The 27,422-nt window shown below is 36.1% G+C and overlaps 1 protein-coding gene across 3 annotated transcripts in view; it reads right to left on the bottom strand.

The window, feature by feature from the left end:
• Window positions 1–27,422, bottom strand: part of SOS1 (SOS Ras/Rac guanine nucleotide exchange factor 1) — a 151,166-nt gene that overhangs the window by 54,579 nt on the left and 69,165 nt on the right. For all 3 annotated transcript variants that reach the window (XM_086700412.1, XM_086700411.1, XM_086700410.1), the window contains exons 2-8: window positions 24,138–24,263; window positions 17,110–17,241; window positions 15,040–15,204; window positions 12,671–12,880; window positions 8,751–8,894; window positions 1,673–1,783; window positions 1,499–1,597 (exon numbers count right to left, since the gene is read on the bottom strand). In XM_086700412.1, the coding sequence (XP_086556538.1) occupies window positions 1,499–1,597; window positions 1,673–1,783; window positions 8,751–8,894; window positions 12,671–12,880; window positions 15,040–15,204; window positions 17,110–17,241; window positions 24,138–24,263 (987 nt within the window). The remainder of the gene's footprint in view (window positions 1–1,498; window positions 1,598–1,672; window positions 1,784–8,750; window positions 8,895–12,670; window positions 12,881–15,039; window positions 15,205–17,109; window positions 17,242–24,137; window positions 24,264–27,422) is intronic.

The following is a 27,422-nucleotide window of genomic DNA, read 5'->3' on the forward strand; positions in this document are numbered from 1 at the left end:
GGCTCTGACCTGTCAGCACAGAGCCCGACGCGGGGCTCGAACTCACGGACCGCAAAATCATGACCTGAGCCGAAGTCGGCCGCTTAACCGACTGAGCCACCCAGGCGCCCCACCATTTCTCAATTTTTGATCCTAAGTTTTCCTGCACTACTCAGTTCTAAGTTTTTTTATTTTATTATTATTATTTTTTTAATGTTTATTTATTTTTGAGACAGAGAGAGACAGAGCATGAATTGGGGAGGGTCAGAGAGAGAGGAAGACACAGAATCTGAAGCAGGCTCCAGGCTCTGAGCTGTCAGCACAGAGCCCAACGTGGGGCTCGAACTCACAGACTGTGAGATCAGGACCTGAGTCGAAGTTGGAAGCTCAACCAACTGAACCACCCAGGTGCCCCTCAGTTCTAAGTTTTTATCTGTAATCCTTTCCCACACAATTCCTGTACTTAAGCATTTGGGGCTACAATTTTTGTAATATTTGTGATGGTAAGGGGAAAAAGGACCAGTCTTCAAACTGGTCTACTACACAAAAATCAAGGAATATTAAAAAATTTACTGTTTAACTTTAACATATAGCCAAAGTCCAACCATGCGAGCCTTCAGACTAAAGTTGTTAGTGTTCCTATTTTCTAAAATAAAGCTTATTATCACGATAAACACTGCACTATTATAAATGAAATTACATCAACTACAGTCTTATCATTCTGCTGGTCCTCAATTTAATCTTCTCTATAAATACATGGTTATTATGATGTGTTGAAATTAAACTCAGACATGTTTTCTCTCAATTATTTTGCTAATCTTGTACTTTTTATTATCAATAAAACCTAAGAAAGGTATAGAGATTTCAAGTGTTAAATTTTCTATTTTTTCATTTAAGAGAAAGCATACATGATAACCTCAAACTTAATTATGTACACTTAGTCTTATTCAGATGATTAAGTTAGTAATTTTGTATTCCTGTCGGTTTTCACCTGCCTATAGTCCATGTATATGAAAAATACTGCAGCTGTTTGCTTTTTGCTAGATTTTATGGATGCGTATATCCAAGGTTGTTTCCAAACAATTGGCCATGTAAACAAAAAGGGCACAAGATTAAAATATCTGATGATTCCTTTAAAATTCACTCCTGAAACTAGAGAAAATGCACCACTTTTTTGCAGACTCACTTACACTGCCCCTCCCCTTTTTTTTTCTTTTATAGAAAGAGGGGGAGGAGAGGGAAAGGCAGAAGGAGAGGGAGAGAAGAATCACAAGCAGGCTCCATGCCCAGTGGGGGGGCTTGATCTCATGACTGTGAGATCATGACCCGAGCAGAAATCAAGAGTCAGATAACTTAACCAACTAACCCATCCAGGCACCCCTACATTTACTTCTTAACTAGAAAAAGAAAATAGATACAGACTAATATTCATGGGTGCTCACATAATAATTCACAAACTGGTAAAAAAAAATTGCATCATATTTGAATGTTTTATAAATAGCAGTAAGAGTTATCTTACCTTCAAAAGCTCAAAGTAATGCAGACAGTGGTAAACAGGGGCTAGAAGTAGCCTGGGTAAAACATATTGAACAGCTTCTTTGAAACCTTCGCCTATTGACTAAAAAAAAAAGTGATTAATTTTTTTAAGATTACTTTTCAGACATCATATATCTTGATTTAAAAATTACTATACCTGTAAATAGAGTGCTGCTCCTGGCTTTGATAACTGACTAAGGAAACGATCATGAAAACCAGGCCGTAAGATATCTCGAGCATATGATTCATATGGATCAAATGCCAGTTCCTTAGAAAATAAAGAAGGTAAAACATAAATAGACTTTCTCCAAGTTAAAACATAAATAACCTACCACCAGAAATACAGACAGATGAAATTATGGGTACATCTAAGCTAGCACAATGAGGTACTTCTCTTAAAGCCTCTAAACAAAATTACATGGCTATTAATTATAATTTTTATAGGATAAGTTTAATATTCTCCAGTAAGAGAGTAAGTAAATCAGTTCTTTCTGATAAATAATGGCATTCTTGTATTTTATGATACTTCCCATCAAGGATTCTAGTAGAGCATTATCAACAAAAACAGTCATAAGAATGGGCAGACTTTTGGTTCCAGAAAACAAAGTTTAGCCTGAACAACAAAAAATATAGATATCTACAATGAAGTAAAGTATAATAAACCTTTAGAATACAGGTGCCCAACATTTATTTTCTCAAGGTTATTTCTTAGTGGTAGACTTTTATTTTCACATTCTGTAAGCCAGAGGTAACAGTTTATAGCATCTAAAATTCATTGTTATGGTTTTCACAAGCAATTAAACAAGAGTTTAATCGAAACTGCCCAAAAATTCTATCATCAATCATTAAGAGACTAAACAATTTTAATGGTTAGGTTGTAATCTATTGGTTTTGATGATTCCTGAGGAACAAGAGAATAGGCGTCATGATTTTAGCAGAAGCCATCCTATGCTCTAACTTATTTATGGTTTAAGAAACTATTATGAAAACAGTACTCTAGTTTCTAGCAAGAGCTCATTTCTAGGAAGGGTAATTCTAGAAAGAGGAAGAGGACATCTAGTGGAGGAGTACAGAAAGGACTGACAGAACAAATGATGTTTGTGTTGATTACTCTTAATGTTTCTTAGATTTTTTTTTTTTTTTTAAGATTGAATAATGACAATATAAGATCAGAAATCAGGAGACCGGAGTTCTATTCTTTGTGAAACACAATATGGCTTACATAGTTCTAAGTCATCCTGAATTCCTTGAACTGGTTCCTAATTCATTTCCCAATTTCAACTCCTTCAACTACTTTCCCAACTAAAAATTTCTATAATAATGTAAACTGGAAATTGCAGTCCACTGTAGGTTTTACAAGAAGGGATAGTAAGGTTTCAGCAATAACAAGGAGTCAGGTATGGACAGAGTAAATGGGAGAGAGGAATAAAAATGTGATTTGATGCTTTTATCTTGGGTCTCTTGAACTCTAGAAATTATCTTGTACAGAAGATAATGTTTGCCTTCCTCCTCTTTCAATAAACTCAAATGTACTATAGAATTTTTATGACAACTATATACATAAAGGCTGTAGAGTAAAGTGGCTTAAAAGCCTAACTTTAGAGTCATAGGGACTCAGATTCTAATTCTGATTGTACTACTTATTAGCTATGTGAGCTCTGATAAACAAAGCCAGTTTCTTCACTGGAAAATGTGGATAATACCTACTCTCAAAGGGTTGTTTTAGGAATTAAATGATAACGTGCAAAATGCTTACAAACAGTGCACGCACATATAAAGTACTGAATAAACGGTATGCAGTATTATAATTTTAACTGGCTAATCTCAAAAGGGAAAAAAATCGCCAACTGGGAATCCAACCTCTCATCACATAGTTTTATCCTTGAGCATAAATTTGTAGAACTCTTAGCACTACTAAGAATCCTTATATAAGTTAATAGATGATTTTCTGATTAGTTTACTGGTTAAAATTCAATACAAGATTCACAAAACAATGATCAATATACACAATTGTATATTAATGATTAAAAATGTAGAATATTCTAAACATACAGAAAAGTACATTAGAACAACTCATGTAACTATATTCACCATTTAGCTCCAAAAATTTCAACATTTTCTAATTTCAACATTTTATAATACAATAAATAAAAATATAATAAAAGAAAGAATAATTTCTTTTAAAAAAAAGAAAGAAGACAGTTTAGTGGTAATTGATCCTTCTTTCACAAGCTTATCTCCTCCCCTGCTGATCCCCACAGGAAATCATTATCCTGAATTTGAATTTTATCATTTCCATGTATGTTTTTATATCATAATTACACATGTATCAAGAAATAAGGCAATGCTTTCAAACTTTATATAAATATCATAATGTATTTATGCTTCTGCAATTTGTACTTTACATTCAAACTTATGTCCAAGACTTACCCATTTGGATTAATGTAGTTTCTTCCACTCATTTATTCTAAATTCTTTAACATTGTATTGAATAAATATACTTTTTTTGAGATAATTTAGATTCACACGCAATTGTAAGAAATAATATAGAAAGATCCTGTGTGCACACTACTCAGTTTCCCACAAAGGTAACATCTTCCAATAGTACAATATAGTGCAATATCACAACTTGGCCATTGACACTGATGTAGTGCAGTACAGAACATTTCCATCACCACAGGGATCTCTCATTGCCCCTTTAGAATCATACCTCACTCCCTCCCATTACCACCCAGGTCCAAATTATGTATTTTTTTGTTTTGTAGCTCATGCTTTGGTTGTCACATCTAAGAATGCTTTGCCAAAGCCAAGATTGTGAAGATTTAGCCATGCTCTCTTTTAAGAGTTTTATAATTTTAGCTCTTACATTAGATCTATTTTATGTTTGTATATGGTATGAGGCAGAAAGTTCAACTTCATTCTTTCATATTCTCACAACTTTATAGTGTCTTTTTGTGAATAGAAGTTTAAAAACTTTAATCTTTTATGGCTTGCACTCTCTAGGTTCTTTACGAAAACTTTTCTTTTTAAATATATTTTTTTTAATTTTTTTTTTTTTTCAACGTTTATTTATTTTTGGGACAGAGAGAGACAGAGCATGAACAGGGGAGGGTCAGAGAGAGAGGGAGACACAGAATCGGAAACAGGCTCCAGGCTCTGAGCCATCAGCCCAGAGCCCGACGCGGGGCTCGAACTCACGGACCGCAAGATCGTGACCTGGCTGAAGTCGGCCGCTTAACCGACTGCGCCACCTAGGCGCCCCTTAAATATATTTTTTAATATTTATTTATTTTTGAGAGAGAGAGAGAGAGAGAGAGAGAGAGAGAGAGAGAGAGAGAGACAGAGTGTGAGTGGGTGAGGGGCAGAGAGCCAGAGGGAGACACAGAATCCGAAGCAGGCTCCAGGCTCTGATTTGCCTGCACAGAACCCGATGTGGGGCTCGAACTCATGAACCGTGAGATTGTGACCTGACCTGAAGCCAGTCGCTTAACTGACTGAACCACCCAGGTGCCCCAAGAAAGCTTTTCTATCTCAAAGTCATAAATATATTCTCCTATATTCTCTTCTGAATTTTTTAAAAGTTTATTTGAGAGAGAAAGAGAAAATGTGTATACAAGTGGGGGAGGGGCAGAGAGAGAGAATCCCAAGCAGGCTCTGTGCTGTCAGCATGGAGTCCAACGCGGGGCTTGATCTCATGAACTGTGAGATCACGACCTTTAGTTGAAATCAAGAATCAGACACTTAACTGACTGAGCCACCCAGGTGCCCCTCTCTTCCAAACTTTCAAAATTTGCTTTTTGTTTTCTAGATTTTTAATCTGTTGAGAACTTGGGTATGAAGTGAGCTAAGGAAGGAGTTTTTTCTTTCCATATGGATAACCAGTTTTTTTAAAGATAAACATGGATTTATTTTTGAGAGAAAGCACACACAAGCACATGCACGTGAGCAGGGGACGGGCGGGAAGAAAGGGAGACACAGAATCCCAAGCAGGCTCCACACTGTGAGTGCAGAGCCTGACACAGGGCTCAAACCCACGAACCACAAGATGATGACCCGAGCTGAAATCAAGGGTCAGATGCTTAAGGGACTGTGCCACCCAGGCACCCCTGCTGAACACATGCTCTTACATTTAATGAAATCTAGCTTATCAATCTTTTCTCTTATGGTGTTGGTGTCTTGTTTTAAAAATCTTTGCTTGGGGCGCCTGGGTGGCGCAGTCGGTTAAGCGTCCGACTTCAGCCAGGTCACGATCTCGTGGTCCGTGAGTTCGAGCCCCGCGTCGGGCTCTGGGCTGATGGCTCAGAGCCTGGAGCCTGTTTCCGATTCTGTGTCTCCCTCTCTCTCTGCCCCTCCCCCGTTCATGCTCTGTCTCTCTCTGTCCCAAAAATAAATAAACGTTGAAAAAAAAAAAAATTTTTTTTTAAATCTTTGCTTATTCTAAGGTCATGAAGATCTCTCACATTTGCTTCCGCAAGCTTTATTATTTTAACTCACTCTTGAATAAAAGTTTAGTTGGACAGAAAATTCTATTTTCCCTTAGTACTTGAAGATATTCCTCAACTGACTGTTAGCATCTATTGTTAAAGAGAAGTCTTCTGTCATTTTAATTATAGTTCCTTTTCAAGTAGTACTCTTTTCTCTCTTACGGCTTTTAAGATTTTCTCTTTATTCTTGATCCATAGTTTCACTGTAACGTTTTTGACTGTAGGTTTATTTTTATTTATCCTGCCCACTATTTGGAATTCATTTTTGACCTGGGAACTCATGTCTTCATTTCTGGAAAATGCTCAACTTTTACCCCTTCAAATTATTCTTCTCCACCATTCTTTATCTGAAACTCCTATTAGACAATATTAAAGTCTTTCAGTGTAGACTTCATTACTCTTAGCTGTTCTAAGAGGATCATATTCTAATCGTGGTTTCTGTGTGTCACATTTTCAGTGAATTCCTCAATTCCTTTCTCCAATTCATAAATTTTCTCTTTGAACCAGGTCTAGCAAATGTTGACTACATAGTGAGTTTTTGTTTATATTTAATTCCCAATATCCCTAATTGTTTGTAAGTTTTTATTTGGTTTTGAGAGAGTGCACACATATGTGTGAGCAGAGGAAGGGTAGATGGGGTGGGGGTGGGGTAGAGGATGTGAAGTGGGCTCTGTGCTCACAGCAGAGAGCCTGATGTGGGGCTCAAACTCACAAACTGTGAGATCATAATCTGAGCCAAAGCCAGATGCTTAACCAACTGAGCCACCCAGGCATACACCCACGTCCCTTTTTAAGTAGGCTTCATGCCCAGCACAGATCCCAAAGCAGGGCTTGAACTCATGACCCTAAGATCAAGCAAGACCTGAGCTGAGATCAAGAGTTGGACCCTTAACCGACTGAGCCACCCAGGAGCCCCTAATTGTTTCTTTTGATAGCTACCTGTTCTTCTTTTCCCTCCACTTATTTTTGTTTCACAATGTCTTCTTTATAAATATTTCTTCACTTATCTCTTTGAGCCTCCTAAACTTCTTTTAAAGTCTTCATATGTCTATTGCACAAAATTAATTTCATCTGGAATGATTTTTTTTCCCTAATGGTTGATTTTGTTAGATATCACACTAAGCATTATTATTTGTCCTGTATTTTGGAATTGCGTGTTAGAGATTTCTTAGGGGGAGGCTTCTAATGTTTGGTTTCCTTTTTTTCTCTCCCATCTCTTTATGATCATTCTTTCAGACCAGAACCTGTTCTGTGATTTTTGGGTCTCAGGCTCTGTAGTCACATTGGCTTAATATTGTGGGATAATTTGTTAAGTTTTAAAGTATATTTGTTATAAGGTAGTGTTTCTGTTCCCCCACCTCAAGTCTACAACTTTCTATAAAACTTTGCAGGCAGGAAATTGACAGATTTCTCTGGCATCCTCTTATAATCAGGGTCTTGAAACAAGAAATCTTGCTCACTTTCGCGGAGCACATTTAATCTTCATTATCCTTAAGAGTTGAACACTCAGCTACCAGAGTTCATTACCTTGAATGTCTACTCTATTTCTACTCTACTACTGATCTTATTTTTTAGTCCAGTTTTGCATATTCCTTCTTTTTAAGTTTATAAAAAATATCTATTTATTTATTTTTGAGAGAGAGAGAGCACAGAGTGGGGAAGAGGAGCAGAGGGGGAGGGAGGGGGAGAGAGAATCTCAAGCAGGATCCACACACTCAGTGAGGAGCCCACACGAGGCTTGATCCAATGATCCTGGGATCATGACCTGAGCTGAAACCAAGAGTCAGATACTAAACTGACTGAGGCACCTGGTCACCCCGTATATATATTCCTTTTTTTAAAAAAATATACTTTATGACTTCTATGTGTTTGAAGCAAGAGTGGAGGGGCTGTCAGTGAAGTTTAAGCTATTCTGCCTGAAAATCTTAAATTTTTTATTTTACAAACTCAACCCTGTGTTTGTGGATTTTAGAGTAAGAACAAAGGAAGAGCTAAAAATTTCAGAATGACTACCAATGCGAACTTATTAGGACTAACTCATATACTGTAGCATTTGAATACCCAAGGAGAGGGTCACTATTTTTCCACCCCCACAGCATTTGAATCATCTAGGTCCTAGACCTGATTTTCCTATTCACTTCACTCCTCCTATTCCAAATTATAACGTATAGTTATCATATATTGAATAGCTTACTGTGTGAAGGTGGTTAGCTAAATATTTTAGGTAGGTTATTTTAATTTTTACAAAAATCCTGAACCCTATTATTATCTCTATTTTATATATATATATATATATATATATATATATATATATATATATATATATAAATGGAGGTTTAAAGATTTGAGATAAATTGCCCACAGTCACATACAACTCGTAAGTAGCAGAATTTAGACCAGAACACAAGTAGTCTAACCTCAGATCCAAGTTCCATGGCTTCTTCATTGACAGGGCATTCATGGACTTTTCTTAGCTTTGCTATATAAGACAGATGATTGAGTGTCAGCTGTAAATGCCTCTCCTTGGTGGGATCTCCTTTTTCATAATGGATAAGAGACTACTTTTTTGTGGGTTTCATAAGACAATAGAAACAAATGTTGACAATGACCCTATGAGGAACAGGCAATATAGCTGAGTGGTCATCAGTTAATATCTATGATTTTAGCTGGAAACATGAATTAAGACTCCAATTTTAATGCAAGGTAGGGCTTTTATATGGACTTTTTTGGGTGTATAATTAAAGTACTTACCTCTGCTAAGTCTTCAAAGCAGCTTCCTACTAAGGGATGGGGACTACCTTCATCAGTCATTTCCACAGTATCTTCTATATGGCCCAGTAACTTTACACTAAGTTCATGTATATCTACTATACGACTAAATATATTTTCTACGTCCTGTCGGGAGGAAAAACATATTAATTCAGTTAGGCTATAGAATAAAAAACAAATTTTGAGCCAATAAGTCATTTTATAATCATAACATTTAACATGAAAAATACATTGAGAAATTTTAACAACTTAGAAACGTAAGCAAAAGACAGCTTAAGAATTCTTTGTGCAAAGGTGTACAATTTGCAAATATATTTCTTTAAGGTCAGTGGTTCTCAATATATAGCACATATACTTTTTGAAAACTGTTATTTCCTTAAAACAGTGAGAAGACTAGCACTTTTTTACATTTTTGCAAATCTCTAATAGACTTAATAGAAGGTAGCTCGATTTTCATATATATGTATTTAATCTGTTGTGAGACATTGTTTTGGTTAAAGCATACAAAGAAAATCTAGCTTCACACAGATAGGTAGTTGGAAAAGGGAGGAATATTTTAATTGTCTATTCAAATAATTGTAGATATCCTTTTCTTTTTCAGTACAGTTTCTTTATTGAGATGTAAGTCACAAACCATAAAATTCACCCTTTTAAATTGCACTATTCAATGGTTTTCACATATTCAGAGCTGTTCAATTATCGGCAGTATAAAATTCCAGAATATCTTTGTCACCTCAAAGAGAAGGTCTATCTATGTCCATTAGCAGCATCCTCCATTCTTCTTTTCTGCCCAGGGGGTGGCCACCACTAATCTACTTTCTATCTCCCTGGATTTGCCTATTCTGGACGTTTCATATAAATGGAGTGAACACCCTTTCATGCTAGTATGCCCGAAATCAACAAATGATAGTTTCTTAAAGGTTAGTTGCAAGTGGAATCTGAAACCACATCAATTTTGTACTATTACATCAAAATCCATCGGGCTATATTAAATTTTGAAAGGATTCTTTACCTATGTATGTTTTCGTAGCATTATGAATTTGGTCACTTGGAAAACAGTGGTCCATTGAATTTTGCAGATTTTCCAAATGTTAACACATTTAACTATAGAATATTAAAAGACCAAACCTATTAGTATCACCACCGATCTTGGGAGTAGATACAAATTTTCCAAAATTTTATTTCATTTGGAAGCTCAAATTTTATCACTGTCAACAAATATTGCCACTCTCCTTGAAGTGACAGGTTTGTTCGTTTTATTCCCCCATTTCATTCATTTTTGAGAAATGTCTGCCAAACACACAAGTCTAAATAACTACAGACCTGTCAGTTGTTCTTTCAGGTAAAAGTAGTGTTTCATGAAGAAAATGGCTAGTTCAGGTAGCCATTCAGTCATACAGTGCTTTCCTTCAACGCAGCCACCCTACTGTGGTATGGAGCAGAAGTGCTTACACAAACCTCCTAACTGCCTCAGCGCTTCTCTTACCTGGGCTTTCTTATGGGATGCCCAGCTCTTGTTCTACCAGTAGTGACAGAAAAAACTCCCATGAGTCCAGACAGTCCCCTTTTACTTCATGTCTTCATTCTATTCCTTTGTTATCTCATTTTTGTTACAAGTAGACATGATACAAGAATGCTCAATTCAACACTTGGTGACTTACGATGTTCTGTAGGTCAGATTCCTGGATGGGCTTCTGTCATGGGGTTACACACTTGAAATGTCAACGGATATTTTCTTTAAAAAAGTCCACTGGTTTACCCTCCCATAAGTAGTGTATGGGAGTAACAGTTTGGTCAAACCCTTACATACAACCCTTACATACAAGATTGTCAATCTTAACTTTTAGAAAAATGTCTAGGTAATTGAAAAACAAATACTCATTTGCATTTGTTCAGTTACTTTTTTTATTTGATTATCTTTGACTATATTTTTTTGTCCAATCAACTTTGAAGTAGGATTCATATGCAATAAGATATACCTATTTTGATGTACTTTTAGATGAGATTTTATGATGTTATTTACTCTTATAACTGTCACCACTGTCAAGATATAAAACACTTTTATTACCTTGAGAAGTTTCCTTATGTTCAATCCCCATTAATCACCACTATTGCCCCCAGGAAACCAGCAATCTGCCTTCTGTCACTACAGATTAGAATTCCACAATATTAAACAAATGGAATCATACACAATCATATTTGTTTAGTTTCTTAGGTTACGTTTTTGAGATGCATCCATGTTGCTTATATAACTACTTCATTCCTTTTAATTCTGAGTAGTATTCCATACGTATGGACATACCACAATTTGTATATCCATTTACCTGTTGATGGATATTTGGGTTGTTTCCAGTTTGGGGCCATTACAGATAAAGCTGCTATGAACATTCACAAACAAGTTTTGTGTGGACATGTTTTCATTTCTTCTGGGTAAAAACCTAGGAGTGGAATTGCAGGCAGTATGGCTAGTTTATGTGTAATGTTACACCAACGGCCAACCTCTTTTCCTAAGTATTTGTACCAGATTACATTCTTACAAGCAACAAGGGAATTTTACATTCCCACAAGCAGTTGCTTCACACTCTTTTCGACATTTGGTAATGTCATTTTTTAATTACAGCCGTTCTAATGGGTTTGTAGTAGTATCTCATTGTGGTCTTAACTTGCATTTCCCTGAGGGCTACGGATGTTGAGCATCTTTCAATGTGCTTTTTGGTCACTGGAATAGCTTCTCTTATAAAGTGTGTAAATTTCCTGCCCACTTAAAATTGTCAGGCTGTTATTCTAATTATTGAATTGTCTAAGTCCTTTATATATTATGGGTTCAAGTCTTTTATTAGATATATGTATTTCAAATAGGTTCTACCAATCTGTGGCTTACATTTTTATTTCTGAGACAGTGTCTTTAGAAGAACAAAAGTTTTTCATTTTAATGAAATCCAATTCATTAATTTTTTACTTTATGGTTCTTGATTTTTGTGTCCTAAGAAATCTTTACCTATTCTTTACTCCTTTATTTTTCAAAACAACTTTATTAAGGTAAAATTTACATACCATGTAATTTATCCATTTAAAGTCAACAATTCAATGTCTTTTTTACTATACTTAAAGGTTTGTGCAACTCATAAACCACTCCTGTTAACTTTTAACGTTCACTCATTGCCATAACTTGAGCCCCAGTGCCAGCTACTGTAGTGAGCACTGCTTTTCTATCAGTCACCCATGCCTAGAGTTCTACCTTAGACAATCTACGAATGCAGCCCCCTTAGACAATCTCAACTGTTCTCAGCATTCAGCATTTCCCCAGGATTCAGTTAGGTTGGTTTGATTGCTATTGTAAGATCAGTAATCCCTTCTCTAATTTTCAATGTTATTGGCTCCCTCTCTTTGCTCCCCAAAATATTGTCATCGCACTTCTATTATGGTAATTACCGTACTGTGTTGCAATTTAACATCAAGTTTACATTTCCATCTTGACTAGACTCAATTTGAGGTAAGGAATTGTTTCCTACTCATCTCTGAATCCTCACTGCCAAGTACTGTATGGTGCCTAACAGTATATACAGGCAGTACTGATGAAGTATTAGTTGAATGACTCAAATGAGTCAAAATAAACAAAAAAAATCTTCCACTTTAACAAGAGGCTTTATTCCTTGGAGTACATGGAAAACTGAATTCACTTGCACTTATAGTTCAGTCTAGTTTAGATTTGGTCTTTTCATTTTTGATGTTGAATTTATTGAAACTGTTGTAGCAACTCTGAGATCATAGTCACTATGAATTAAATCACACAGCTTAAAAAGTTATGACAAATTAGCAATTATAAACTACACAAATTCAAATTTAAGGGATCATGTAAAATTAACACGTACAATGATATATGTGTATACAACAATACTTACATTAGCTGAAAATAATTTTGAATTGGAGACAAAGGGCTCTCTAAAAACTTTTATAATTAAATTTAGTTCCCTTATGTACTGTCGAATTTCTGCCATAAATGCTTTTACCAAATCATAGTAAGTTTGCTCTCCTGAGGTGGAAGGCTCTTCATCGGTTAAAGATAATATATTTATATCTTCTACATCTTGATGAAACATATCCATCAATACCTACATAGTCAGAGATATAAAAAAAGTACAGTGAAATATGAATCTGTAGTTAAAGATAAGCACCCTAAGTTGCTCTTTGAATACAGTTCATAAGTGATAAAAAGCAGAAACACAATAATCTCTTCTTGGCTATATTGCCACTGCTTCCTGCATATTTTCTCTACAAACAGAATTCTACATCTAATATCACAAACTGCTTCCTCCAAGCTCTCTGTTAATACTGCTACCTGTCTGTCTCTCTTGTTAACCTATTAGTTCAAATTTGTTCCCAAACTTTGTCTTAGACTTCCCTTAGTTTCCTCTGTTTCATACCCTTGTCATCACCACCTCATTCCAGGGCCTCACTGCCCTGTATCTGAATAATTCACAGTCTGCTAATTGGCCTCCTTGACTACGTTTGTTGGAAACTGATCAAAACTAGTCCTGCTTCTTCCAAGAAGCCTATTATTATTCTCTTACTAAATCTCACCTTTCCCCTTCTATAAATTTTGACATCATTATCTCTACAACATGATGAAATATTTTATCTTGTATTACTCTGTGCTTGTTTCACAAATGTAAATTTCCCTTCATCAACTCTGCAGCCTTGTTTTATACTTCTTTTGCATCTCCTCTCTGTGTAAGCTCATAGTATGTACTAAAAAATATTTTACTTATCTGATTTAAAAGCTAACAGATATTTTTTTTTTTTTTTTAACGTTTATTTATTTTTGGGACAGAGAGAGACAGAGCATGAACGGGGGAGGGGCAGAGAGAGAGGGAGACACAGAATCGGAAACAGGCTCCAGGCTCTGAGCCATCAGCCCAGAGCCTGATGCGGGGCTCGAACTCACGGACCGCGAGATCGTGACCTGGCTGAAGTCGGACGCTTAACCGACTGCGCCACCCAGGCGCCCCAAAAGCTAACAAATATTTTATATTCATTGAAAAATATTTTAAAAACCAAATAGTTATTCATTTAAAAATGTCAATACATTTGAGACCCTTCCTCAGATCAGGTGATTTTTACTCTATATGCTCACATTCTAAAAGAAAAAAATAAACACTAGAACATAATTAAGTGGATTCAGTAATCAGAGAGAATAGTCCAAATCAATAAGAGTATAGTGAGGAAAAAATGGAACGAAATGCTCATTCGAAAATATTTTCTTTTCTGAAAAGTCATTTTCATAAAATAAAAATATTGAGGCAATCTAGAGTAATAACTAAGAGCTTTAGAATGAGATCTAGAGTTTGAGTCCAGGTTTTGAAACTTCTTAGTAAGTTCTGGGTCAATTTCTGTATCTCTCTAAACTTCAGTTTCCCTTTTATAAAGAGTACCTACCTTACAGGGGTACCACAAAGACGAAAGGAAATAAATTACATATATGCTTAACTTCAATAATGTTTGCTCTTTTTATTTTTAGTAGGCTCCACACACATCGTGGAGCCCAACGCAGGACTTGCACTCATGACCCCAAGATCGAGAGTCAGACACCTAATTGACTGAGCTACCCAGGTGCCCCAATGTTTGTTCTTAATATTTTTATAATAAAACCACAGAAGTAGTATCTAAAGAGAGTTAGGTGTTGAAATAAAGCCCTCAAGAGTTTAGTATTTTTACATTTTCAAAATTTGTTTTCAAAGTTCATCATCTTCTAAGTATTCCAATCTAAATACTTTAAAGAATTTCACTAATAAGAGATTATTACTATCATTTACTCTACTTGCAGGAACACATAAAAGAAAAACTGCATGACATTTTTAAACACAGTTTACAGGCAGCTGGGTGGCTCAGTCAATTAAACATCTGACTCTTGATTTCGGTTCAAGTCATGATCTCATGGTCTGTGAGATCGAGCCCCAGGTCAGGCTCTATGATGACAGTGCAGAGCCTGCTTGAGATTCTCTTTCTCTGCCCCTCCCCCACTCACAGGTTCGCTCACTCTCTCTCTCTCTCAAAATAAATAAATAAAACATTTTTAAAAATAAACATGGTTTAATACTATATATATAATACTCTATTTCCATAAAGTGATATCTTGTGTAGTTGCTATTAGACTACTGGAAATATACCCTAACACATAATATATAATTTTATTATCTGAATAGTATGTTAGCATCCAATAAATCAGGAATAAAAACTTAAGAACAAGACATACAGAAGATCAGTATCCTACCTTATCAGCACACATTGCCACTTTAATATCTTGTTTTGTAATTTCATAATGCCGTATATTTCGTACATAATTCCCCACCAGCTTTAAAATGTCTGCAGAAATGTATTCTAATACTGCTACTATGTAAACAGAAACCTGGTGGTCAATTTTATAACCTAGGACCTCCTGAAAAATTAAAAGAAAAACATGTTTAAAAATCAGATACTATAAATTTGACACACTGATTAAAAATTTAAAAAAACATGTATACAATTTAGCTTAACTTTTACTGAGGCCTGTGATTATCAACAACATTTCATTGTAAGTGGTTCATCTATGAATAATATACATATTGCTATTTGGAAATGTAGGTAGAGCAAAATTACCTACGATCATGTAAAATACTTAATAAGTACAGATTACTAAATAGATCATCCTTAACTTAAGAAGAGAAGCCCCAGTTTGGGGGACAGGAGAAATGCTCACTTTACCTAATTCAGAATACCTGGAATTAACTATGACAAAAGAGGTTTTTTGTTTATTCAGAACAAAAGTTAATGTATTATTGATATCTGGGAATATGTACACTAGCCTTATACCTCTGTTCTTCATTCCAAAGGAATCTGGGATCCCAAAACCCTGGTGGCGCATTTCTGGTATTTGTACTGTTTCAATGAGAAAAAATTTATGCTATGTTCTACTGAACAACAGCGGTTACTAAGAACATGTTAAATAGTATTATTAGACTTCAAAGAAGGTATGGGCTTTTGTGGGGCTGACCAGTTGCTACAGGGAAACAAATTCTATTTTCTAAATAATCCGATTTAAAAAAAACCTTTGAAACACGAAGTTTACTTATAAGTTGGCGGCAGGTGGCATTTACCTTTAAAGATATGTAAAAACTATGAAATGGTTATAGTGATAAAGATTTATTAATAAACTGAAATGGTATCTGCAATTAGATCATAAAATTCACAGTTCAGGATCATTACTGACACAGCAGGCACATACCTCAATGTGTTAATTCTCTCAGAATAAAATTCAATGTATGGCTAGTAAAAATTAGGAAAAGAGAATTATACAGAAGTATGTAGTTACTAGTAGTTTAGTAATTCTCTATAGCTTGCACTTATTTCCTCAGACCAGTAAAATACAGACAGATATTTCTTCCAACAACCCGAGTACAAAACATAACCTTTGACAGTCTTAAACATAATCCAAGTGTTTAGTCTTAAATCTTAAGTCTTGGACGAGATCAAACAGACCTGAATTCCCTAACACCATCACTTGGAGCCCTGTGAACATGGACTAAAAGTTACTTAATCCATTTTTGCCTCAGTCACCTCATCTACAAACTGGGGATGACAATAATAACTTTGTTGAGTAATAAAGTTTAGAGGTAATGTACGCAAAAGCATTAACATTTTGCTTGTATTATAGTACATAAAAATGATTGGTATCATAAGTATTAAGGTTTTAATTACTATAATACCTATATTTTTGACGTGAGAGTTAATCTATAGTTTGTTAATCTTATTAAATAAATAGAAACAGGATTATTAGGATTTCCAACAATTATTCTTTCTACTAGCTCTGGAGAGATTCAGCTGACTGATTTAAATGAGAAGTGGGACTGGGTAGTTTAGGTAATCTTTAGACAATTTTTGCTCAGAAATTACACATAGCCCTGTGGCAGACTCACAGAGGTCCCTACACATCTGACAACGTGAAGGATTAAGATTTGAAGGATGTGTAGGGACACTTAGGTCTAACCAATAAGAAAGGAGTTTTATAAATTCTCTTTGAGGTACTAGTAACACCAGAGCTGAACGAAATCCACAATTATAACTTTTCTTAGTCCCTTCAATTTGCATATTTTTGTCAGTATGAAATTACTTTAAATCATGTTGCCCAACTTATATTTCCCTATTGTCATATCATCCCTCCCCGTGACATGAATTTCTGGAAAAATTAAAATGAGAGAATTTTACTCTTCAATCGACTATTATCCATAAAATATATGCTGAGCGTTTGAAAACGATGGGTTTTATTTTGCTTTTAAAAGGCAAGAAGGTAGTATTTCAGCTTTACCTTTAATAAAGGATGAATTTTTTCTACTGGGAGAGATAAAGGGTTTCTTCGCTTCCTCTTTTCAATAGCCGATTGGGCATCAGCTATTGCCCACTTATCAATTGGATGAGGGAAACTTTTTTGAACACGTTCCTTGGAAAATAGGAAAATAACAACTAAGCAACAAATATATTAAATAGTGCTTTTCACTTATAATTTACTTTAAAAATCAAAGAATACCAAAAGCAGGCTTTTCACATGTGCTATAATTTATACTACAACCATACTTAAGAGAAAACTCTACTGTCAATGGATTAGTTTCTTAATTAGACAATTAAGAGATTAAACATTCTTTGTATTATCTAGGGGAGAATATCACATTCAGGATTTCAACTTAGCTGTGATAAAGCTAATGACAAGAATGATTAGAATAAACATTGCTTAGGGGCGCCTGGGTGGCGCAGTCGGTTGAGCGTCCGACTTCAGCTCAGGTCACGATCTCCTGATCCGTGAGTTCGAGCCCCGCGTCGGGCTCTGGGCTGATGGCTCAGAGCCTGGAGCCTGCTTCCGATTCTGTCTCCCTCTCTCTCTGCCCCTCCCCCGTTCATGCTCTGTCTCTCTCTGTCTAAAAAATAAATAAACGTTAAAAAAAAAAAAAAATCTAAAAAATAAAAAAAAACATTGCTTATATAAAATCTCAACAAGACCTAAGCTCAAGAAGCAAGTATCTAAATCTAATTTTCATTCATTTGACCTTTTAATAATACCAATTACAACCTAAAGTAGCATTTTGCACTTGAAACCTCTAAGAAATTTTTTCTTTATTCATCATGCAAAAGTACTTGACTTCAAAAGTATTTACAGATCATGGAAAACAAGGGTTTACATTGGTAACAGCAATTTTTATACACCGTAGTTCATCATTAGAGTTTGAACCCTCTATAAATCATTAATTTTTACAAAATACTTCTCTTTAATTTCTAGCACTTACTTGGTTAGCATTTCCATTGAAAGTGAAGAAACTCATGTTAATGTAAAAGCTGAATTTTCCTACTTTTATAAACTAATGTAGTTCACTTCAAGCAAAAGTGACTCTTTCAGGATACCACAGTGAAAACCAGTAGAGGTCGCTATTAACATAATTTAAAACCATGTAGATAACTAGTTTGTAAAAACTATTAGATAAAATTAAATGTCATTCCTGATTATAAACCTAAATAAAAAGTTTTGTCAGTTGCTATTAAAATGAAAAATAAAAAAAGAGACTGTCACATGACACTTTGGAGGGAAAACATGTTGCTTTTAGGACATCTTAAGAACAAATTTATAAAGTGAGAATAGTTTAGCCCATTCAAGTTAAGTAAATTTTCTCTTCATCTAGGTTTGAGGCTTGAAATCAGCTGCCAAAGTTAAGAAGTGATCGTTTCAATTCTAATTAATGGAACTGGAGGTATGTTGAAAGAAATTATTGTAGTTATAAATGGAGTTTACAAATTTATTGAAATGCCTAGTTAAAAAGCTATTTGCCAGGACACTATACAGATAATACAAAGGTCCAAAATATTGGGGGAGTTTGGAAGGTAAAAAAGGAGAAAAGAAAAGGAGGAGAAGGTGGAAAGCAACATCAAAAGCTAAAATTCTTTTCCTTTCTCCCAGTCAATACTAGATTTGCTAATCCAAAAATGACAATTAAAGAGATTTAGGACTAACTTAACTATGGCTTCCAATTAAAAATTTCAGTGATGGGTTTAACCTGTGGTTAACCATGGTACAAATCTTATAATGGTATGGCCCTGTGCTGCTATTTTCTTTCCCCTCACCTCTTTCCCTCCCTCCCTCCCCCTCTCCCTTTCTTCCTTCCTTCTAACCTCAACTCACAGTAAGAAATAATAAATTCTTAATACATCTCATCGCATCCTTACACATCATACACATACTAAACAAAGTTCATAAAACAAAACCTGCCCTTATTACACGCTGATATTACACTGATATTTTCTATGCATTAAAAAAAAGTTAGTTGGGCAATGCATAACGTGATTTTATGACTTACTAATGGGTCCTGACCTAGGGTCTAAAAAGCACTGGTGTATGGTAGTGAAAGTATAAGAGAAAAGACGTTGAACTCAATACGACAATTCTTAAACATATTTCACATAGGTCTTTGGAAAAAAAGTCACTGGTAGAATTACATAGGCAAAATGGAGGCAGGGGTTGAGGTGGAAGAAAAAGAAAATAGAATAGCAATCCCTTCCCAGAGAAAGAACAAGTATAATTATGGAAAGACAAGACTTAAGAAATTAAATAAAGAAAAAAAATAAATTTAACAAAGAATATACTTTACCAGGGACATAGAACAGAAAAAAATACTATTAGTTTTTTCTTCTATTTTTTTTAATAAAGATTAAATACAGAAAATGAGGGAGAATGAACCGGATTGGAGCAATTTTTATACACTATCTTCTAACATGAAAAATTATTGTGAAAAGACAGAAACAAACAATACATATCCCTCCTCTACATTCCCAGAGCACTCATATAAATGCTTCTTTATTCATCGGGAACACTGCCTGACAGATAGCAATACTCAAATACTGGTGGCATGGATTGTTGAATTTTGGCTACGTCAGTGAAACGAAAACCCTTTCATTTGGACTCTGATAGTTCACAATCTTTAGTACAATTTCTCAAAATTTTTCAATTAACATAAGCAACATTAAATAACATAATATTCAATTAACATAGTATAGATACATATAGAGTCCATCAGTTTTCTTTTTTTTTTTTTTAAATTTTTTTTTTCAACGTTTATTTATTTTGGGGACAGAGAGAGACAGAGCATGAACGGGGGAGGGGCAGAGAGAGGGAGACACAGAATCGGAAGCAGGCTCCAGGCTCTGAGCCATCAGCCCAGAGCCTGACGCGGGGCTCGAACTCACGGACCGCGAGATCGTGACCTGGCTGAAGTCGGAGGCTTAACCGACTGTGCCACCCAGGCGCCCCAAGAGTCCATCAGTTTTCAAGCACTTTCAAAGTATCTATATTCCTAAAACTATAGGGCAACTAAAACCCACTTTTAGTTTTTCATTAAAATAAATCCCCTTGGGGCCAAGTATTAAGGAAGAATTGCTACTCTACAATTATGTTTATACTTTCATCAAAACGTATTCTTTAGAAAGACAGAAATTTTATATATTGCATTAATTCAGACTGATCTATTTTTTTAAATGTTTATTTACTCTTGAGAGAGAGACAGACAGACAGACAGACAGACACAGAGCATGAGCAGGGGAGGGGCAGAGAGAGGGAGACACAGAATCCGAAGCAGATTCCAGGCTCCGAGCTATCTGCACAAAGCCAAACGCAGGTCTTTTTTTTTAAGTACGGTTTTTAATATGGGCCTCAAATTTTTTTAAAAAAACTTTGATGAATTATCTCTTACCTCAAAATTTATTTGAAGGGCTTATAAAATTCATGACCCTTATGACTTAAAAAAAAAAAAAGGCTCTGTAAATGTATTAAGGAAATAAATGTATTAAAGAAATATAAAATCCTTATGAACGAAGAAAGTGAAAAATTGTTTTTTGATAAAAGAATCTAACACACCATTATATTCATTTAAAATCTCTATATATCTATATTTTTGTCTAAATACGCTTCCAGGAATGGTACAGGAAGAAGGGTATTTGACCATGATTAGATTCCAGGTTTCCACCTTTTTAAAAATCTGTTCTAGGGGCACCTGGGTGGCTCAGTCTGCTAAGTGTCTGCTCAGGTCTTGAACTCAGGGTTGAGAATTCAAGCACTGCATTTTATTTAAAAAAAAAAGAAAACAATTAAATCTGTTCTACCATTCTGAGGGGTGTGTAATCTATAAAATAAGCAGAGTAATAACTATTCCATAGGGTTGTTGTAAAGACATAACTATGTATATAACAGTACTCTGAAATTACAAAGCCCATTACCCAACTGATGGCTATTTCTATTTCACTCATATATTCTTCCCAACCTTTCCCAATTCCAAAGCCAGCTCATTGGTATATCACATGGCTACATCCACTTTAAGGGCTCAGATTTACCGCTTAAAAATAACACGACAGGGCACTGGAAAATTATATATCTTCAATATCTCAGAAGTTTTCTATTAAGAAGCTAAGAAACATCCTTTATTAATATTTAGAGTCTTGAGGGCCTACATTTTGATCAAACCTGTGCAAGTCAAAAACTGACGCAGTAATTTTCAAGAATTCATGGAGATCTCCTTCAATACTGGAAGAATTATATATTAGTTTCTGTATTAATAAAAATAAGGCAATTAAATAAACACAGTATAGTATGAGATACCAAGAAAGAACTGAATTTGAGTTTGCAATATTATCAAACTAGCAAATTCCTAGAACGCCCTCTAACATCAGAATGATAATAAGCAAGATGAGTTCCATAACCCTACTCTAACACACTAGGCACAAGGCTGAATGCTGTATTTTATAAACACTGTGGGAGAACCTAACTAAGATCCAAAAGAGCAACTGGAATTATTCATGAGAAGAGTCAGGCAACGAGTTCTATTCAAGATCTACTCTGAAGACCAATGTAATTAAGTGCCTAAAGGAAATCATGAATAAAAGATAGTTGACCTTATAATTCAATGGAAAAATGGGATAAAAATGTATGAAACCTTCTTTAAATTACTTAAGAAATCAAAGTGAATTACTATTCCATTGTATACAATCTTTTCTACATCTACAACCTCTGTAGTTCAATGTTTTCAAATATCTCTTTGCCTCAGCTGAAATCTGGAACTCCCCTGAAGACTTCGAGAGCAAAAACCGCCCTTGTCCCAAAACCTGCATGAAGGAAAATTTAGCATCTTTTCCATTCCCCAAGCTGTTTCTGGATCATGTAAAATCTTGTCATGATCCTGTGTGACCTTACTGTCTACCTTAAGGACACATGAAATACCCTGGCCTCTTAATTCTTTGAATACCTCATCTTGGAGACTTTCTACCCCAGCCACCATCACATGGCCACATCCCGCTTTGTAACTGTGTTACTGAGGAAATCTTAAATTCCAACAACTTTGTCTCTGATCCCAATCTATTCTTTTAATTCTCTCACTCAGGTATTCTAGTGTTATCAGTTCTTAACTTTACTGGGAAATCCAATACCCTAATTCCCTCCATGTTTTTCCAATCTACTTGTCCTCTCCTGGCAGGATGCTTGAGTTGTAATGTACATCCAAAAAGCTTAGACTTTCTGGGCTACAGTCTTGACTTCGCTACTTATTAGCTGTGACCTTGGGCAAGGGCAATTTATCTAACCTCTCTGTGCTTCAGTTTCCACATTTATTCATTCAACATGTTATTTCCTGAGTGTGTTCTCAGTGCCAGACATTGTTCTAGATGCTAGGAATTTGGCAGTAAATAAGAAAAATAACCTTGGAGCTTACATTCTAGTAAGAGAAGAAAACAGCACCATCTTCATGGGGTTATTAAAAAACTTTAAATAAAATATAAAGCACGGAACTATTTAGAACAGTACACAATATTACAGCAAACACTTAAATATCAGTCATTATTATATGTCACTTTTTCTCCTATCCAGTTTAGGTTCTCTGATGCTCTTTTCAGAAGTTTCTCATTAGATATGCCTATATTATCAATCCCTCATCCCCCGGGGGACAGGGTAGGGCCTGGGGTAGACAGATATACCTCCTACCCAGCCACCGTTTGAGATAAAATCTTTGTTACATTCTATGTGTGTTGTGTCTTGAAAGGTTGTAAAGCCCTGTTATTACCAATTTCCACCACTTCCTTGTCCTACTATTCTACTGTATGTCTATGGTGAAATTCCATTCAACCCAACTATCTTTCTTGTGCCCACATTTGAGTACTGCAAAAGAAATGTCAGAGAAACTCAAAGATTTGTACTAGTATACATTCAAGGTCATTAAAGTCAAATGTTCTTAATCGTTGTTAGACAACTTTTATATTTCCAGCTCTATCTCCCATTTTCTACAGTTAGAACTTCAAACCTTCTTTCTTTTCTTCTCAGACTTTTGACTTCTTCAGATGCCTCTTCTGGGAAGCTAATCCCTAAGCCCCAAGGCCTGTGTTATTAGTTTGTCCCTTTTATGGTGTCCCTCAAAACTTTTATGCACAGTGGATCACATCCTGTTATTGCCATTATTCCTGTATCTCCACCAAACTTTAAGCCCTAAAAAAGACAGGGGCCAGGTCACTGCTGTAGTAGACTGCAGAACTTCCTAGGTTTTTACATGTTTCTTTCCCTTCCAATTGGTGGGAAGGAGTTCACTTACTATCTAAAATACATGTAACAACTGAAGACCAAGAGATTAATAACTAAATGCTTTTATTTATTTTTGAGACAGAGAGAGACACAGCATGAGCAGGGGAGGGGCAGTGAGAGAGGGAGACACAGAATCCAAAGCAGGCTCCAGGCTCTGAGCTGTCAGCACAGAGCCTGACACAGGGCTCGAACTCACAGACTGTGAGATCATGACCTGAGCTGAAGTCGGACGCTTAACTGACTGAGCCACCCAGGCGCCCCAAAATGTTTTTAAATGACAGTGGGCTTTAAAAACAAAAGAAACATTTGAACATATTCCACTCTTAAAACTGTGTGTGTGTGTGCTTGTGTGTGTGTAAAATTCTAGTATCAAGGAGTAGTGTTCAGGGGTGCCTGGGTGGCTCAGTTGGTTAAGCATCCGACTCTTGGTTTCAGCTCAGGTCATGATCTCACAGGTTCATGAGTCCGAGCCCCGCATCGGGCTCTGCGCTGGCAATGAGGGGCCTGCTTGGGATTCTCTCCCTCTTGCCCTTTCTCTCTGTCCCTCCCCTTCTCACGCTGTCTCTGTCTCTCTCAAAATAAATAAACTTAAAACAAAATAAAGGCAGTGTTTTGAGGCCAACAAAAGTTCATTTCAGAACACTTTCACTGACACTGCAACAAGTACACAGTGTGTGTGTGTGTGTGTGTGTGTGTGTGTGTGTGTGTATAAAGCAAATACAAGGCAAAATTTATCATACCTCTACATCTGAAGCACTTCGGGGCTGAGCTTGGCACAGCATATTTAATAACTGCAAAATTAATTCTTCAACATACTGAAGAGCATCATCACTAGACTCAAGAGTAGGATGAACTTGCCCCTGGACCTATAAACAAAAAGCAAAGTAATTAAAATGTAGGTTTATACTCAAGCACACGGTCTGAATTGCAAGTACAGATTTAAATGTGATGACCCAGAAGTTCGTTCTCAATCTCTCCCCAGCCACAATACCATACATGCTTATTAACATGCTCCTGGAGGTTCAGATACCTAACTGCAGATTTCAATATATTTTTTTCTTTAAACCACAGTTACCCTGAGACATGGGAATGCAGAGAAGGAGGGAGAGGCTATGGTTTTCATCCAGAACCAGAACATTTACTCAACATACTGCTTGGGCAAAATTGACCTCCCATGGGTCTCTGGCCCTTGTTTGAACTCTACCTTTCCTCCTAAATGATAAAATCCAAGAAGGATTTCTCTTATTCACCAGTGTAACACTAGCACCTAACACTGTGCAGGGCACAGAATACAAACTTGATAAATGTTTGTTGAACACAAAATCACCCTATACCAAAGGACACAAAATGGGCACTTTTGACAATCTGTCACTGTCTCTGCTTTATGAAGATAACTTGGTAGTCACTCATTCATAAATGCCTAATCATCTTTACCTTCATTTTCCTCAACCATTTGGTTGGAGGCCCATCAGGCCACTGGCCTCTGTAAAATTTACATTTTAATTACCAGCATGCTAGCCTTTACATGCATCCTTTGTCACTCACTATGGGTCACAACTATTCCTTTTAACAAATGGCAGAAAAATCAGTTCCAGGAAACAAACAATATAGGTTTTAAAATATAGTCAACTCTCCAAAGGGCAGAGCCCTCTTGGGAGAAAAGTGCACAATACTCGCTGGCCAAGAGCATGTAGTATGATCTGTCCTATTACACCTCATTATCGAACAGGGTATGACAGCCTTAGTGTGGGGGTACATTTTTATATACAGTGTACTATATTATCAATTTCTGGAACGTGTGTTAAAAATACATAGATATGTATATATCTGTACACATGAATTTAAAATACTTTTTAAGGAAAAATATTTTAGAGGCAATCACAATTCAGAACTGTGGGGGGAATGCTACATCAAGTATGAGGTTTAAAGCAATTTATTATTATTTTATAGGTGAAGAAACTAAGCCGCAAAAGGCTTAAATCCCTTGCCCGATCATTTCCGGTCATATTCAGTATAGCAATTACCAATCTGATTGTGATTAATCTGTTTATAAATCTCTTCACCCTGTTAGATGACTGAATGGTTGTGCAGTTAAAATAACGGATAACATTTGGACTTAGAACCCCAGAATTTGTGTTTCTCAGCTCTGGGCTTACTATTTGCCATGCCATCACACCCTAATGTGTGTAGCTAATGGACCTTGTAAACTTACTTCCCTTCAGCACATAACAACATTAAACCACCTTTTTGTTTTTAAGATGGAATTTGATAAAAAGTTTTATTTATTTATTTATTTGAGTACAGGTGACACCCAACGTTACAACAGTTTTAGGTCAACAACAGTGACTCGACTTCTCTCTACCTTATGCTATGCTCACCACAAATGTAGTTACTGTCTGTCATCATGCAATACTAACACAATATCATGGACTATTCTGTTAATAATCCCATGATTATTCATTCCACAACCAGAAGTCTGTATCTCCCATTCCCCTTCACCCATTTAGCCCATCCCCAGAGCCCCCTTCCCTCTGGTAGCCATCAGTTTGTTCAGGTCTGATTCTGCTTACAAAATTTTATTCTTATTGATTGAATTGCATGCACCCATTTGGCTTAAATTGTCTTGTCAGATACCCTTTAGCTTCATAACCAACTTATCTTCATTTATCAGTGAATCCTAACACCACATAGTGGGCTTTTCTTGAGGGACTCTCAGTCCAGTCTTTTCATTTTTTTTTTAAGTTTATTTATTTTGAGAGAGAGCATGGGGCGTGGGTGGCATGGGGAAGGGGCAGAGAGAGAGGAGAAAGAGACAGAATCCCAAGCAGGCTCTGTGCTGTCAGTGTAGAGCCCGACATGGGGCTTGATCTCACAACTGTGAGATCATGACCTGAGCTGAAAACAAAGGTTAGACGTTTAACCGACTGAGCCACCCAGGTGCCCCAAGTCTTTTCATTTTTTAATTCTCTTTTCTGACCAGTGACACAACCTGTCCTACTTCTCTTATTTCTTTGCTCCTTTTCCATTTTCTTGTGGAGTTCCTTAGCTTCCTCCACCTCTTAACTGTGGATTCTAGCCTTTTCTGTCTGCTCTTTTCTTCTGTTCTTTCCCCCAAGTAATCTTTACCTCCACATTTTAAACTACAACCAATGCAGACAACTTCAAATCTACCCCTAGTACTGACTTCTCTCTTGAGTTTTAATTTTTTTTTAAATATTTTATTTTATACTTTAGAGAGAGAGAGAGAGAGAGAGAGTGCACACGAGAGCAAGCACAAGCAAGGGAGGTGCAGAGAGACGGAGACAGAATCTGAAGCAGGCTCCCAGAGCTGTCAGCACAGAACGAGCAGTGAGATCATGACCTCAGCCGAAGTCGGATGCTTAACCCACGGAGCCACCCAGGCACCCCTGCCTCCTGAGTTTTAGACACACACTTCAAATCACTTGTTAGATTATCTCCATCTATCCTACCAAAATCTCTAATATAACTTAGTAAGAAAAAGGAACTTCCTATAAAAGTTTAATAAGAAAAACTATATCTCAGGGTGCCTGGCTGGCTCAGTTGGTAGAGCATGCAATCTCTGGGTTGTAGGTTCAAGCCCAAGTTGAGTGTAGACATTACTTAAAAGTAAATAAAATCTTTTTTAAAAAGCACTTGAAAAAATAAAGAAAAATTATATGTCACACATAGAACTCAGTTTAACAAATGGAAATATATTTTAGAAAAAGACAATATAGAAGCCCCTGTTTTCACTAAGATGTAGTACTGGAGTATGTAACTATAATTGGGGTTACATTTCTGTCCAAGGCTCCAGCATCATATAAACTATAGCTATAGATTTATAAAACCGAGGAATTTTAGAAATAAAAGGGACTTGAGAAGTCATTTAACTCAGCGCCTCTATTTAGCAAATGAGAAAAAGGAGATGCCCATGATCCTGCAGTTAACTAGCAATGCTGTAAATACTGAACCTGGGCCTCCTGGTGTCTGGGCCATATAGTTCTTTCCACTAAACCCTTGACTGT

The sequence above is a fragment of the Puma concolor genome, chromosome A3, assembly GCF_028749965.1.
Source record: "Puma concolor isolate L17-30 chromosome A3, mPumCon1.1.hap2, whole genome shotgun sequence".
In the NCBI taxonomy this organism is placed as follows: domain Eukaryota; kingdom Metazoa; phylum Chordata; class Mammalia; order Carnivora; family Felidae; genus Puma; species Puma concolor.